The following is a 15,851-nucleotide window of genomic DNA, read 5'->3' as shown; positions in this document are numbered from 1 at the left end:
TGCTGCCCACGCTGCTCTTGATGCAGCCATAAGACTCTCTTTCTGACCTTGGTGGGAAGCACAAACAATGGTTTTGAAGCTGAGCTTTCCCCAACATTACAGATTAACGACAACAATGAGCAAGAATATTCCTTGCACAGGAGAAACTAATCTTCAAAGCAGTATATTAAAATTACATTAGTTTGTCTTTTCAAAGAGGATCCCTGGACTCTTTAGAATAAAAGGGTGGAAATAAGATCAGTGATTTATTTTGCTCTGACAGATTTCTTCAAGATTTTATAGTTATAAAATATTCACCAAGTATTTACATTCAGCTCAGTCTGTGTTCTACTGCATTCATGGTTAATGACAGCATCTGTATTCTCTAAGGGCAGGATTTATTACCCTTACCTGTAAATATTTAAGAGGCAGTCAGTGGAAGGAAAAAGACATGTCCAACTCATGAAACATGTCTAAATAGCTCTGAGGAACTGCAGCCTGGAGGTGTTTATTTCCCATCACTGACTATAAAGCAAGCTGAGACTGCTAGCTCAGACTGGATAATTTTCTATTAAATATCCGTAGTCAGACAAGATACATCTCACCCTAAAGACTCCATTTTCTTTCTGGATTCTTTTAAAGTTAGTGTTGCAAATAACAAGTACTATCTTCACTTGAGCCCTATTATTCAAAACACAAACTACTTTGTTCATGAAAAACATGAAGAAAAGAAAACATGAAAAAAAGAATATGAACATGTTCTAAATCCTGCTCTTCAGCCCCATACTTCATGATCTTCATGATCTTCCAACAGCGAGTGTCATTGTACATTGACATTCAGGGATGTAATTTTGAAGGGAAATTCCTAAGGAGTGGCATAAACACAAATAATTTGTATTCATTCTACAACTGAAGAGAAATAACAAATTAATGTAGAGAGGAAGGGTGACTTTTTTTAAATGTCAAGAGCTACAAGTTAAGAGGAAGTTAAATATTTCATTCAAATTAAACTAAATATTACTTCTAAAGTGAAATGAGTTCTCATCAAAATACAGCATTTCAGGAAGCAGCTGGCCTGTTAAACATTCTGAGTGCTCAGATATGACTAGGGCTCATTTCATTATACAATAGGTACTGCCAGCAAACATTTAATCAAAAAGAAATGTTCCTTTCTTGTTAATTAAAGTTTACAGATCAAAATTAATGTCTGCAGCAGAAAAGTAGGAAATAGCTGCAGCTCAGGCTCAGTAGCTCACAGATTCCTGGGGCAGATTCTGAAGGACACCCACAAATAAATACTCCCTTCTACATGGTGCTATCTACTTTCCTGGGGTACAGAGAGGGTTGCAGATCTGGCTTTCCCTCGATCCCTCACTTTCTTTTCCAACAGGCTACTCTGTTTTAAGGACAGCAGCTGTAACCCGAGAGCTGCTGACAATGCAGGGTGGCTGGTGCTATCCAGACAGAAAGTTTTGCAACCCCCCACCCCGACCCCAAATCTTGATTAAACATTTTTCCAAGAAGTGTGAGTTTCAGTGGTTTTATCTAGTTCTGTATCTTCCAACTAATTGAAGCAATACATTATAACTGACTGCAAGGCAGGGAAAACACAGTGAGACTAAAATTAATTGCAGAATAAAATCAAGATCAGACCAAGGTTTGCTGCTATACTGTAAGCCAAAATGCAGACCATCTTGCTCCCACCCTCTTTACAAAAATGCCCAGCTATCATATGCAAAATCAGACAAAAGAAATTTTTTTGAGGGAAAAGCAAGTCTGCTAAGTAAGAAAAAAAACCACTTCCTTAAAACATCACAGCTGTCCACAGCATGTGGAAAACAAAGTGACCGGCCATTCAACACTCAGTCTGTTCATACCTTATAACCTTGCAGTCCTTGCAAGTCAAATGAAGTTGAAATATATCACGGCACTCAACACTTTCTATAAGCTGCAATGGAACCTGCAATTAAAAAGATGATATAATTTTATTTCAAACAGCACTAATACTGTAATTTCTTTACATATCTCACAAGTACTTATTATAGGAATATGTGGAGTCTGAAAAGAGAGAGACAAAAGCAAAGAAAACTAAGTATAACTACTTATAACACAGCTCTGAAGTATGTGCCAGTAGTTTCAGCTCAGTTTGGACTCCTGCTGTATACTCCAAAAACCTTAAGGGATCCCACGGAAACAGCTGAGAAGACTGCAGCACTGGTGACACATGTGAAGGCAGGAAAAACCAGCAAAAACCCAAAAGCTCCTCTCTCACAAAAGCATCTTTCTCTCTTATAGGTCCAAATTTAGGGATCTTGAGAATATCATTTTAGTTGCTGGTGTCAAAAACGAACTGCTAAGCAAGATCCCCCTTAACAGACTGCGACAGCCTGGATGCTCGTTGTGTGGAAATATCCTGTATTTCTTCAAGGAAAAACCATTTGGCTTGTTTAGATCAACAGTCATGATCAACACAGCCATATTAAGAGTAATAAAGCTGAATCATTCATTTTTAAAGGTGCAGTTATACGCACTTATATTTTATGGCACATATAACTAGCAGAAGTTTGATCAGGCAAAACATGTCAGCACACGCAAGTACCGCTAGGAAGAAACCACAAGATGAAAATACTGGTTTTCATTAACATTTTTAGACCTTTACCTGAGACAGACAAATGTACATTACAGTCTTAAACAAATCAAAGTTAGTATTCAACCATTTCATACATAATTCCAAACACAAAATTTAGCTAGTATCTGTAATAAACATGAAGCGTAAAACTGTTTGAATTGTTTACTAGATTATATTGAACATTATACAAGGCAACAAAACCTCTGCCATCAAGATCCTTCAATAAAAAAGCTACTAGAGAAACACTGAAATACTCTGTTATTTTCTTTGTCATCAGAGGAGTATGATCCAGCAGTTTAAGTTCTGGTTTAGGCTCACAGGATGTGGCTGTAAGACCCTGATCTGCCAGTGCCTTTCCATATGACTCTGGGTAAGTCCTTGAAGGTCACCTCCAATCAAGGATCTGGGGTGAGGAATCCAGACAGCTTCTACTCAGGCACCACAAAGCTTAGAAAGTACCTGATTCCAGTGGAATGAAAAAAAGAAATGGAACTAAAAACAGTAGGCAAGGGCAAGAGATGTCTCAGAAACACAAACCACAAGAAAACTGACTCTTGAACATGAAGATGCCCAGAGAAAGCTAATGGTAAATGGTAAATGCTGTGTCCAGGAGAGCAATCAAAACTCTCATCTCTCTTGGGAAGGCAGTCACACAGCTCACAGTTGCACCTCATGTTTCCTGCCCAACTCAAGAGTCTAGAGTCCTCTTCTGAATGCAAAAGCTCAAATAATTACCTGGAGCTCACAATCCCCTGAACACAACAGGCAGGGATTGTCTTAATGCTCAACCTTTACCCCTGCCCTTCAGTCAGACCACAAGCAAGGAGCAGGCTGGACCCTCCTTAGCTGGAGGAAGGACTAACCCTCACCTCCCATGGCCAGTACAGGTGAGTTATTCTTTGCTTCTTTCATTGTAACTGGGCCATTAAAGAACAGAAAATTCACACAGGAGAAGACGAGACAAGATGGTGTCTGACTCGACAGCCCAGCACTTTATTCCCAAATAAAGCTGGAACTTGAATTTTGGTGCACATTTTCAGTATTATTACTGGTTTAAGATCCGTAACAGTTTACTATGAATTTTGTAACTAGCAAGATGAAATGAGGATTCCCTCCCCAGAGACAAGGCCCCTCTTTGTTTACCATCCTTCCTAACAGAGTGCAGAGTCCCCTGCAGAGAGAAAGGACAGTGAAGATGCTGATGACTTAGATACCAAGGTACCAGAATATTTCAATGCATCACACACAAGTACATCTGTACTGTTGCTACAGTTAATCTTTTTATTTTAACTACTAATTTCTTCCACGCCTTCTCCCACTTGATTCTAGTTCACAAGGCAGATAAATTGCTGTGATAGTTTTGTCTAATAAATTAAGGGACTGGAATGGACCTCAAACTGGAGAATCTTCCATTCTTTCCTCCTGACTGGACAGCCTCACATACAACCAATAAATTATTGAAATCCACGACTTACATGGCACCAACATGGAAAGTACAGTACCCTTCCCCAGCTAACTGAGTTAAGGCTCGAGAAGAGTTGCTTTCTCAGTCAAATGCTGCTGTGTCTGTTCACACTCCCCCCCCACCAAGCCCTCGTACTGTGTTTCTTCCCATGCTCATCTTCATTTAAGCAGTTCTTCACCTTGCTCCCTCCTCCTAGCAGTCTGGTTCTGGCTCCTCTTCCTCTTGTCTGCACTCTAATTACATACTAAGTATTCTCCTACTCCTGCATTATTTTTAATTTCCTTCTTTCAAAGCCACTCTTTGTTCTACGCCCTTTCAATCTGCCCCCTGCTCAACAGCCATTCTTTTTTCTCTTGACAGTCCACATGCAACTCACCATCTATTTCCTTAGAATCTGGTTAGTTTTTCTTCAGGGCAACCTTCATATCAATCTTTTTAATTTTCTTTTCCGGTCATAAAAATCTGTCCTCTGATCCTCTTGCATTTCAATCTCCTTCCTGTCCATTATTCTTCCCTCAGTAAAACTCTAAAATTATCTGTGCTCATTCCCCACTCTTCTTTCCCACTGATAACCTTCCATTTTCATTGTTATGTTTTTCAGGCTGATGCATGCAGCAAGTCAGACACCCAGTTAGCTTGCTCTTGAAAGAGCCATCAATTCTATTTGCAGGCATTTCACCATATAATAATGGCTATCGAAATAAAGCGGTGGAGAAGCAATCATTTTTGCTTTCATAAGAATAAACATGCATTGTTATCCAAGGCCAATCATACTGCATTGTAGAGAGGACTAGAGCATCGTGCTCTGGCACTATCTGTCTCTTGATTGTCTCTACTTTAAAATCACCTCGTTTTAAACAACAGCAACATTCTACAACTCAAACTTTTTCTTTTTTTTTTTTTTTTTAATTTTAATTGCTTTCTGTTATCTACCAGCAGTACAAGATATCTTTATTGAACTATACTTCTGCAGTTAGAAAAAGCAGAAGTTATGTCTACACTGCTGAAACAACCCACCCCACAGCTCAATCCTGGACCACAACACCAAGTGGTGTGTAGTGGACCATGGCCAGGCTGCTAGAAGCAAGCACCTTCACGAGTGACTACGCTACATGCTCTACCCTATATACCATTTGGCCTGAGTCTCTCCAGAATACCACGTGGCACCCAGGGTCCAGGAGCTGTAATTAGTACTTTCTTCTTGTTTTCTCAGTTCAGAGACTGAAATAATGTCAGGGTTATGTTAAAGACTGGTTACTTTAAACAGCACAAGGCCAAGACGATGTGCTGTATGTCCTGAAGCATGGTATAATAGGATATATGGAGGAGCTGAGGATGCACAGTCAGCCCAGAAGGTCTTTAAGGACCATCCTAGGTGGAGGGTGTCGAATCCCTCCAGGTACAATCTTGTTCATATAACCTACAAGGAGTACGCAAAGCAAATTTTGCTTTTAATTACAACTAATTACAGTTAGGATTTCTCTTGAAGGCTATCATTTAGTCCCCCTCTGCTTTCACAATTAACATGAAACATAAATAATTGAGAACAAACCAAGGACTAAGCTACTGGTCAGCACAGAAGAACCACAACTGCGCTACAAATGTAAGGATGACACCAAATCAACCACTTTTCCATTAAAGGCCAAACAAGGGAAAGCTCATACTAAAACTCACTTACTCACCAAGACTGAAAGTCTCCCTCATCTTGCCAGCATGACTATTTTTTTAACTGTGTCCAAAATGTACTGTTTGAAAGAGGCTACAACCAAGTCCATGGTTTCATTAGCTACACTGCAATTTTAATTCTCCCATAAATGCAATTAGCTTACAGGGAGAAAAATGATGAAACAGAAACACTCCCCAGCTGCAAAGTTTGAAATTTTCTTAAGGAAAGCCAATCAATAGAGATCAGCCTGGGAACCAAACTCCCCACGTGCACTAAGAGATCACTGTTGAGTCTGCATTTTTATCCCATGGATAAATATAAGTCAACACTTTTGAATGTCATAATCCCTCTGATTTATGCATGGTCTACTGGATCTTTTGTTTTTGCATTTAAAACAGCATGTTCCTACTATTACTGTGATCTAGGAAATTATCCATGGAAAAGATTGACACATACAGCCGTTTTCTGCAGTGTTGCAATGTGAGCATTATCAGCTTTTCAATGTATTTCTTTGCAAGTCCAGGTGCAGCAAGTGATCTAACAGCATTGTGCTACTTACTGAGGTTTCACAAGCATCACTTTGACAGTCAGTCTATTGAATTGGAAACAAAAAGAGAACAGGGAGGTAAAAAGAGAAAAGCAAAGATCAGGAATTCATTTTTAAACTGATTCCATTTCTTTCATGCTGTTGTCTTTACCAAGGGGCAAGTAGTTGACATGCACACTGCTTTCTCTGGAGGAGCATTTCTACCATCAGAATATTCCGACTACCGGAAGAGGAGATAGAAGAGCTGCACATTCAGACATGGGGAATCAATTTGTTTTACAAGTACCATAATACAGGTATTTGTTAAGAATCCTCTTTCTTACACAGAAGTACTTCACTTTGCAGAGGTGACAAGGTCGTTTGTGTGGCTGGACTTAGTCAGGAGAGTGATTCTTATAAAAATCATTCAAAATAATTTTAAAAACCCTCCTAACATTAGTAAACATTTATACATTTTTAAAAAGATCTTATTACAGTTGCTTTCTGAACAGCACTCGTGAAACAAAAACAGTAGGAAAGAATCAAGATGAACTCTACCAAAAATTACTCAGTGAAGATTTAATTTAGAAAATCACCATCAATAATTTTTATCAACAAAATGATTATTACTCCAAAAATATAACAATTTAAATACGGTTCCTAATTACTGCAGGCATGCTTTATCCTTCAGGATATTCCAAATCCTGTCTGACTTGGATTGCAGTAGAGTTCATACATGTTGTTAGTCATGTCATATATGGTTACAGAAGAATAATCTATGTTCTGCTCTGCCTCATACACCATCTAATTGAATCCTTCTGCTTCACGATGACATACGAAGCAGGACTAACAACCCTAGAGATATCAGAGTGTGAGAGGGCAGAACACTGGATATGAAAGTCAGGGAAGCAAAATTAACATGGTAATATTGACAAACTTGTACGGACTCTTTCTTGAACACAAAGAAATAATATTATTTAATAAAACATCAATTCTTCTTCCTGCTCAGAAGTATTAAATTGAAAATTCTTAAAAATTAATACCTCCAATTATCCTAAGGACAGATATGACAGTAAGTGCAGGACATGCATCAGTGGCTTCTCTAATAAAGTAACTCTACCATTTCCTGGCATTCCTCAGGATAAACTCTTGATTTCTAGATTCTTCTCCCCTTGTTTCTCATGCCTCAGCTCCTTGTTTTTAAATATTCAGTCCTTTAGCTTTGTCAGTTCTAGTTGCCAATTTCATACAACATTCAGACTCTGAATTTACAAAATAAATCTAACGGTAAGTAATACAATATAGATTGATTGTAGCAGGTCCCTTGGCAGAATTCCTCCCTCAAATTCAAGTTGGTATCACAGGGCAGCAGAGGAATCCTATAGAACACATCAACTCTCTGCTGCCAGCAGCATGGAAAGATGCAGTGGGCTGGACTGTGCCTGAGGCACCGCAGCACCGAGTTGACACCTTGGCTACCATCCCATGGACGGTGGCACTCACAGCTTTAATTCTCAAGTCATACTTCAGGACTGGGCTGGACTGTGCCTGAGGCACCGCAGCACTGAGTTGAACCTTGGCTACCATCCCGTGGACGGTGGCACTTACAGCTTTAATTCTCAAGTCATACTTCAGGATTGACTACAGAAGAAAAGTGAGAAGTAGTTACGCTCCCTCTGCACAGGCACATATGTGTAGCAACTCCTTTGTATGCTCAGCAGTAGAAGATAAAGGCTTTAAATTTTCAATTAAATTTTTGTCATCATAATTTTTTTTGCCATCATTTTGAGTAATTGCCATGTTCAGAAATAATACCTTTCTTTGATAAAAACCCCACACCATCATGAATTTTAGCACTTTAATGCTGTACGCAGATATTCCCCAGCCCCAGCAGACATGCCTATTTGCCTACTACACCAACAATTCATGAATTAAAATGGCACTCAAAGTGATTAACGGAACTATGACACAGACACATTGCAAAGTCTGTAGATAACACAGGTGTATGATCAGAGATCAAACCAGTAAAGACTGAGTTTCAGGTAGTAAACAACATTTTTACAGAGTAAATAATTCAGTTCTGGCACAAAACAACAACAAATAGAACAATTTAAATTTAAGATTGAATCAGTTACATGCACAGGAGATTTTGCTGATATTCCAGACCACTGTCACATGTGTCTCAGTCATGTACATGTTAGACTCATCAATTCTTACACTGCGTTTCCCTTGCTTTAGTCAGCTTTATAAACATCCAGTTTTGGTGTTTTACACTTAACTCACCACTGCACAGTTCAGGACTGGTGACTGATCTGTGCTGAAAAACCCATTATCAGGAGGGGGAAAAAAAAAAGTTTTGATTCTTTGGATTTTATTTTACTGGTTTTATTACAAATACCCACAAAAATATTTCTGTGCCATCTATAACATTCTGTCAAATTCTATATAGTTCTCAAGTGGTATTATAACTAGTAAGAGTAGTACATGTCAGCATTACACTACTGCAAAGGACTATACAAGGCCCATTTCATTTTAGAATGGATGTGAGGAAGAATTTCTTTGCTGAAAGGGTTCTGAGGCATTGGAAGGGGTTGCCCAGGGCAGTGGTGGAGTCCCCATCCCTGGAGGGATTGAAGAGTCGTGTAGACACAGTGCTGAGGGACATGGGTTAGTCAGGGACTTGTCAGTGTTGGGTTCATGGTTGGACTCCTTGAGCTTAAAGGGCTTTTCCAATCCAGGCTATTCTGGGATTCTGTGTGATTCTGTAATCATGAGCAGCTGGATATGTAACAATGGACACACAGAGTAAAGCTCTTTAAATAAACACGTAGGTATCTGAAGATGAGGTCCAATTCACAGATCTCTTACATCAATGACTATACTCACACTATCCAAATTCCAAGGCATGTAACTTCAGTAGCTGGACCTACTTCCACCTTTTGAAGCTCCAAGAAAGGCACGAAACCAGCTTAGGTGCTCCAAACAGCCCTTTGGAAGACCCTGTATTTCTCTACTGAGCATATGCAAAGCTTAGGGAGAACAAATGCCTGACTTAGACAGGTGTAAAGAGAACGTAGAGTTGAGTGATGTGAAGTTTCCTAACAAAGTCTGATTTTCAGAGGTGCCGAGTCATCTTTTGATGCCTAAATACGTATCTGTTCTCCCTGAAAAAATGTGATTTGAACATCATGAAGAGATTTTTCATTACCACTAACCTTAAAAGGCAGGATCACTGTACTTTTATCCTCAATTCTCTTACTTGGATTGAGGTCAAAATACCTGTATTACCACAGTAGCATGAATAACACTTACGTTCACAACAGACTCCTTGAATTTGATGTGAAGCCTGTAATTAGAAAGCGCAATGATGGCATCCTCCGCTCGTCCTACGTACTCTGTACTCTCACCATGAAGTTCAATGAACGGCACCTTCAGAATGGGGAGAAAAATCTTTCAGTAACCATTTATGTGTACAACCAAGCACACATCATCATAAAACCAAACTGAAACTGCTGAGAACTCAGCCTCACTATTATTGCCAAGAATGAAACTCTTGGGTAAGGTTGGTTCAGAGGTTAATTGTAGTTTTGGGTTGGGTTTTTTTTAATGTTTCTTAATTTTCTCTTAATTTACATGAGCAGTACGTGCTTGGTCAGGGAAACAGTGAATTTTTATGAAAAATCTGAGCAAAATATCCTCACATTTTGGCAGAGTCTGACCATCTCCTGATTTATTCTCTCACTCCTTACTTAATGGAGAGTGGCATTTTCCATCATGTTATTAAATTAATCCTAAAGAAGGCAAAATATGCAAGATTAATAACCTACTATGTGATTGGTCCCCAATTCACTAAGCAAGCTCAGATAACCAGCTTAGACTGGTTATCTAAATGCCACACAGCTGAAGTCAGCTGGACAAATTGTACATTTTGTTTCATATTTCTCACTGTAAATATGAAAATGCATGACATACTGCTGTTTTTATAAAGTTAGAAAACCTGCCATCTTATTATTATGTTGCACGTAAAAATTGCAACTGTTTAATTAAAAATGTGACTTAAGCCTAATTTACCTGAGCTAGGTGGAAAGTTTAAATGCTTTATTTGAAAATAATCTAGTTTTACACCAACTTAAATCAATTAAAAATATTTTCTATTAAAATAAAACAAACAACCTCTTCAGTTGATACAGAAGTGTCCACGTGGATAAATCATTTTAACTAAAGTGATTTCAAAAGGAAGTTTGGAAAATTAAGAAACTAAAAAATATCCATTTTGTGCAATGTAAGACTTTTGGCTTATCAGCAACAAGAAGCAGTGGTAGTATTTAACTGGCTTAATGTTATTTTTTTAAAAAACTAGAGAATATTAAACTATGGAATAAAACACAGTACTTGAAATTACTACACAAGTAATGGTTATATTTTTCAGACACGCTAAGGAAACTCTTGTAAAATAACACACAAGCTCTGTCTCAGCAACAGTACATGAGTATTTAAAAAGAAAATGTGCTTCTCCTACTACTGTGCTGAATTGCAAACTAAAATTCTATGGGAGAGGCCAGAGAACACACAGGTCAACTAGAGATATTGTGATCTTAACTGGCAAGAAGCAGCGTGGTGATTACCTGAAGGTTCTCATCCTCTCGGATTAGCTGCTTCCTGGGAAAAATCTGATTAGCCTGGATGCATTCAAGGCTGTGCTGAGTCTCTTCATCCTGAGAAACAAAGCAGTACAGTTCACTTCAGCACTGTCACTTGCTGCCTTCTTCACCACAGAGCAAGCTATCAATGACCAAAGGTCAAACAGGATGGTATCAGTAACTTTAGGAAGTTACTAAACTTTCAAAGACAAGCGCTCAAACAACTAAATATGATATTAGAAACAGGCTTCCTTCCTGCAGCCTGATTAATAAAGTAATTAAAAAAAAAACCTGGAATAGTATTAGGAAAAAAGCATTAGCCTAATCTAGTCTAGTACTATACTTCAAATTCAACAACCCCACAAGTAAACATTAATTCTGTAACGTTTTTCAGATTTTAGCCTATTCTGCTCTGTAACAGACCCTACAAACCGCTTTTGCTTACCATGACAGGCCCTGGAGAGGAGGAGAAATCCTCGTCGTTACTCACAATAATCTGAGGCTCTTCTTCACTTATTATTAAAATCTAGAAAACAAACAAAAAAAAAATAACAATGAAGTTAAATTCATTTTCTTTTGGCGAATAAATACAAATTAACTTTTAAAGACTGAGAACTCAGCTATTGGCAAACTGCAAGCAAACAGTAATTATAAAACGATGAAATCCACATAAACTAACTCTCCTGAGAGACAAAATTGTTTCAAAACGTGTCTGTCTCCTTCTGTTCATTCTGAAAAAAATTATCTTTGAATGTACTGCTGGGAGAATACCCAGCAATTAGAGCACTGTTTATGTAATTTAAACTAAAACATATTCATCTTTCTAGATCACCCTGAGTTTTCTCCCCAGCCATTTGCAGATGGTGATTCACAACCACACGGGTTATAAAACCAAAGGGACGGTTGTGATCGTTTAGTCTGATCTAACACCGGCAGTCAGATCCTCCTGAAGTCATTTTGGTTCAACTACAGCATATGAATTGGAATTCATGCACAGATACAATTCCTCATTTTATAGTTATGACCCATTCTCTACATCCAAGGAGGTATCAAAATACCCATTTTCTTGCACTGATCTTTCCAAGAGCTCCAGATCACCATACACTAGCAACTTGCTCTCTCCACTGTCTGACAATCCCCCAACCTTTTACCATCTCCAGATCTTCTGGAAATACTAATGATCATACAGCCTTGAAGTTTATGCAACTGACTGTCAGGAACATAATGAGGGAAGTGAATGCAGGAGTTACAATTTGATTTTGAGATTTATCTTATATTCAGGTTTTTGAATTCAGGTACGTTCTTCCCTTTTTAAAAAAAATTTAATTTAATTTAAAATTAAATTTAAATTTAAAAAAAAAAAGAAATTTTAATTTTTTTTTTTTTTAAAGAGAGAAAAGTGTACCTGAATTTTAATTTCTTTTTTTTAAAAAAAAGGATTCATTCAGGTATTTCACTGGGTTTTTGCAGTCTACAGCACATAAAAGATATAACCAAAAATACATCAGTCAAGTTCAGCCAGTTCCCAGTTCATATGTCACCTCACTTATAAATATATTTCAAATTATCAGTGCTGTGGTTGAGAGAAAACCACTTCAAATCCATCAGCTCCCAAGCACTCCACCACTGCAGGAAGTGCTAACTGCATCCTGTACATCACACAGAACATCGACAGAGGGAAAAAGAGCAGCAGACGCACACATTCTGAAACTAAAAACAGCCCAATGTCTAAAAATGATCAACGAGAAGAAAGCATCACACTGTCCCCAAAGCCTCTGGTAAACAGGGACATCACTAAATGCCTTGATGTCTCCAGAGCAGGGGACAAACAGCGTATAAGAGCTTGCAAGTTGGTTCAGAATTGCACAGCCTGCAGAAGGACGTGTGTGTGCACATATACACACAAAAAAGAGGAATTCATGAGCAGAATCAAGTTGAAACTGCCACTAATTCATTAAAAATTGATGTAAAAAGTAGACATTAAATCTCACTTTTAAACCTAAAAGAAAAACAAAAGCTAGAAGACTTGGTAAAAGTCTGAATCTATCAGCTATGAAAACTGATAAAGAAAAAAATAATATCAGAGACATGACACCTGCAAGAACAATGGAGAGTAGGAACACTCTTTGAAGTTATAAACAAAGGAAATCCAGACACACCATCTGCCAAAAGCAAAATCAAGACAGTATTATTGTTAATATTGGTTCTCAAAAGGCAGAATTATTTTTTTTCCCCAAAAGAAGCAGGAGAAGATGGTTCACATGCAACCCATGTTGTAACTGATGAGAATATTCGAAGAATCACAGTGATGAATGCTAAAAACGCCAGAAATTAATCAAGTTTGATCTTTAATATATCAGAGGCCATAAAATTCCAGCCCTTGTATTCAAAACAAGTGCTGGATTCCAGCATGACTTGGGATTTTGAGTACGCTGTGGCTGGGTACACTTATCTTCCAAAACCATGTCTACTCGTGACTTGAAGATACCAAGAAAGGAGGAGCTCAGCAGCTCTCAAACATCTGGTTTCAGCTGCTAACATTCTGTTCTCACTGTTTTTCAGGTGACATGATGCACCATTCTCCTTGATCCACAAGATTTTAAAAAATGAACTTCCTGCTCAATCGAATTCAAAACGACCGCTGGGCAAGCAACAGGCTGATCGTCCAAACCAACCTCCATCTTACAGCTCATCCAGCAAGAGAAGTGCACACTGGATTGGCTTCGCAGTATGTCCTCATATGATGAAGACTGATGATTCAAGAGAAGGCAGGTTTAAAAACTGTAAAGTTTACACAAAACTCCTTTTCCATCCTTAAAATAATGATAGGCTTACATATTCAGCTACCAGTTCTACAGCCAGCTAGAAGAGCGATGAAGAACTGGGGCATGTTTGTATGTGTGCTTGAGGAGGACATCTCAGTGACCATTGCCCACCCATTAGGGGCAATGGGTGTGAGCTGGAACACAGGAGGTTCTGCTTAAACTTGAGAAGGAACTTCTTTGCAATGAGGGTGACAGAGCCCTGGGACAGGCTGCCCAGGGAGGGTGTGGAGTCTCCTTCTCTGGAGACATTCAAGACCCGCCTGGACGCCTTCCTGTGTGATCTCATTGAGGTCCCTGCTCTGGCAGGGGGATTGGACTGGATGATCTTTCGAGGTCCCTTCCAGTCCCCAACATTCTGTGATTCTGTGATTCCTGCAGGCTGTTGGCACAACCACCTTCTGCAACCAACCACCTCTTCACCAGCGCCAACTCTGCTCTTCCAGAACAGCAGCCACTGGTAAAGTCATTAAGACCAAATGTTTCCAGATCAATTAATCTAGACAATTTGCATACAACTTGGACAAAATTTTAAACATCAATAGTAAAGCCTTCAGGAGATAAAAAATACCTTGCTATTACAGAAAGCTCCTACAAGCACAATTATCAAAGAAACATTCACCTAATTAAAAACATGAGTTTTATTCCAAATCTAAAGCATTCTTAGTATCACTGATAAAAAGTTTTAATATCATAGAATCATAGAATGGTTTGGGTTGGAAGGGACCTTAAAGCTCATCCAGTTCCAACCCCCTTGCCAGCAGCAGGGACACCTTCCACTAGTCCAGGTTGCTCAAAGCCTCATCCAACCTGGCCTTCAACACTTCCAGGGAGGAGCAGCCACAGCTTCTCTGGCCAACCTGGGACACTGTCTCACCACCCTCACACCAAACAATTTCTTCCTCACATCTCAGCTCCATCTCCCCTCTGCCACTTTCAAGCCATCACCCCTTGTTCTGTCACTCCCTGCCCTTGGCCAAAGTCCCTCCCCAGCCTTCCTGGAGCCCCTTCAGGTACTGGGAGGCCACTAGAAGGTCTCCCCGGAGCCTTCTCTTCTCCAGGCTGAACAGCCCCAACTCTCTCAGCCTGTCCTCACAGCAGAGCTGCTCCAGCCCTCGCATCATCCTCGTGGCCTCCTCTGGACTTCTTCTAGCTGCTTAATATATTAGGCACTGTGCTGTAACAAAATTGTTTTTATACTTCAGATTGATTAAATATATTTCTTTTGAAAGTTTACTACATAAGCATCTATATATTAATAAAACCAGTATTAGCTTAGAAAATTAGGTCTCGAAATGTCATAGCTGTGCTCCTAAAATCTAAATAAACCATCAGTACAGACCATCCAAATTACTGCAGAACAAGTTTCTTATTCTAATTGTTACATTCAACTACAAACCAGCTTCTATTTAACACTGTGGCTTTTTACATGAATCTGAGAATCTTCCTTTTTAAGGTCAATTTTGGGAAAGCTGCATAAAAAAAAATAAATATGGTGGTTTCAGTTTTAATCAGGATTATCAGATATAAACTGAGATGTTGCCAAGATAAATGGTACAAGAACTTATAAGACTGGCTCTAAAACAAATACTGTGCAAGCTCACGCTGCTTCTAGGTGTTAGTGAAATGCTTCATCAGCTGAACTGTCACAACACCAAAGTACTTCTGAAAATCGCTGGCAAAAATAGCAAGAAACAGTGAATTGTTAGAATGAAGTTCACAGATCTGATGGACAGCAAATATACTGAAAGAAATAATTCATTTCTCATCATGTCAACAAGCTGATGCTGCTCCCTTCAAGGTCTCATGATCACTGGATTGAGCACAAGGGAAAGGAAATCACAGAATCACCTGGGTTGGAAAAGCCCTTTAAGCTCATCGAGTCCAACCATGAACCCAACACTGACCAGTCCCCTATGACTAACCCATGTCCCTCAGCACTGTGTCTACACGACTCTTCAATCCCTCCAGGGATGGGGACTCCACCACTGCCCTGGGCAACCCCTTCCAATGCCTCAGAACCCTTTCAGCAAAGAAATTCTTCCTCACATCCCATCTCAACTGCCCTGGACACAACTGGAGCCCATTTCCTCTTGGCCTGTCCCTTGGGCCTTGGTTGAACAG

The 15,851-nt window shown here is 39.1% G+C and overlaps 1 protein-coding gene across 1 annotated transcript in view; it reads right to left on the bottom strand.

Annotated features, from left to right (window-relative positions):
* MTMR3 (myotubularin related protein 3) overlaps positions 1-15,851 on the bottom strand; it is a 50,630-nt gene that overhangs the window by 32,600 nt on the left and 2,179 nt on the right. Inside the window, exons 2-5 of the mRNA XM_010174965.2 lie at positions 11,351-11,431; positions 10,891-10,980; positions 9,578-9,694; positions 1,857-1,939 (exon numbers count right to left, since the gene is read on the bottom strand). Of these exons, the coding sequence (XP_010173267.2) occupies positions 1,857-1,939; positions 9,578-9,694; positions 10,891-10,980; positions 11,351-11,353 (293 nt within the window). The 5' untranslated portion in view covers positions 11,354-11,431. The remainder of the gene's footprint in view (positions 1-1,856; positions 1,940-9,577; positions 9,695-10,890; positions 10,981-11,350; positions 11,432-15,851) is intronic.

This window comes from Antrostomus carolinensis, unplaced genomic scaffold (assembly GCF_000700745.2).
Source record: "Antrostomus carolinensis isolate BGI_N321 unplaced genomic scaffold, ASM70074v2 scaffold21129, whole genome shotgun sequence".
Taxonomy (NCBI): Eukaryota; Metazoa; Chordata; class Aves; order Caprimulgiformes; family Caprimulgidae; genus Antrostomus; species Antrostomus carolinensis.
Note: the sequence above shows the minus strand (reverse complement) of the source record. Positions and strands in the feature narration are given on the sequence as shown.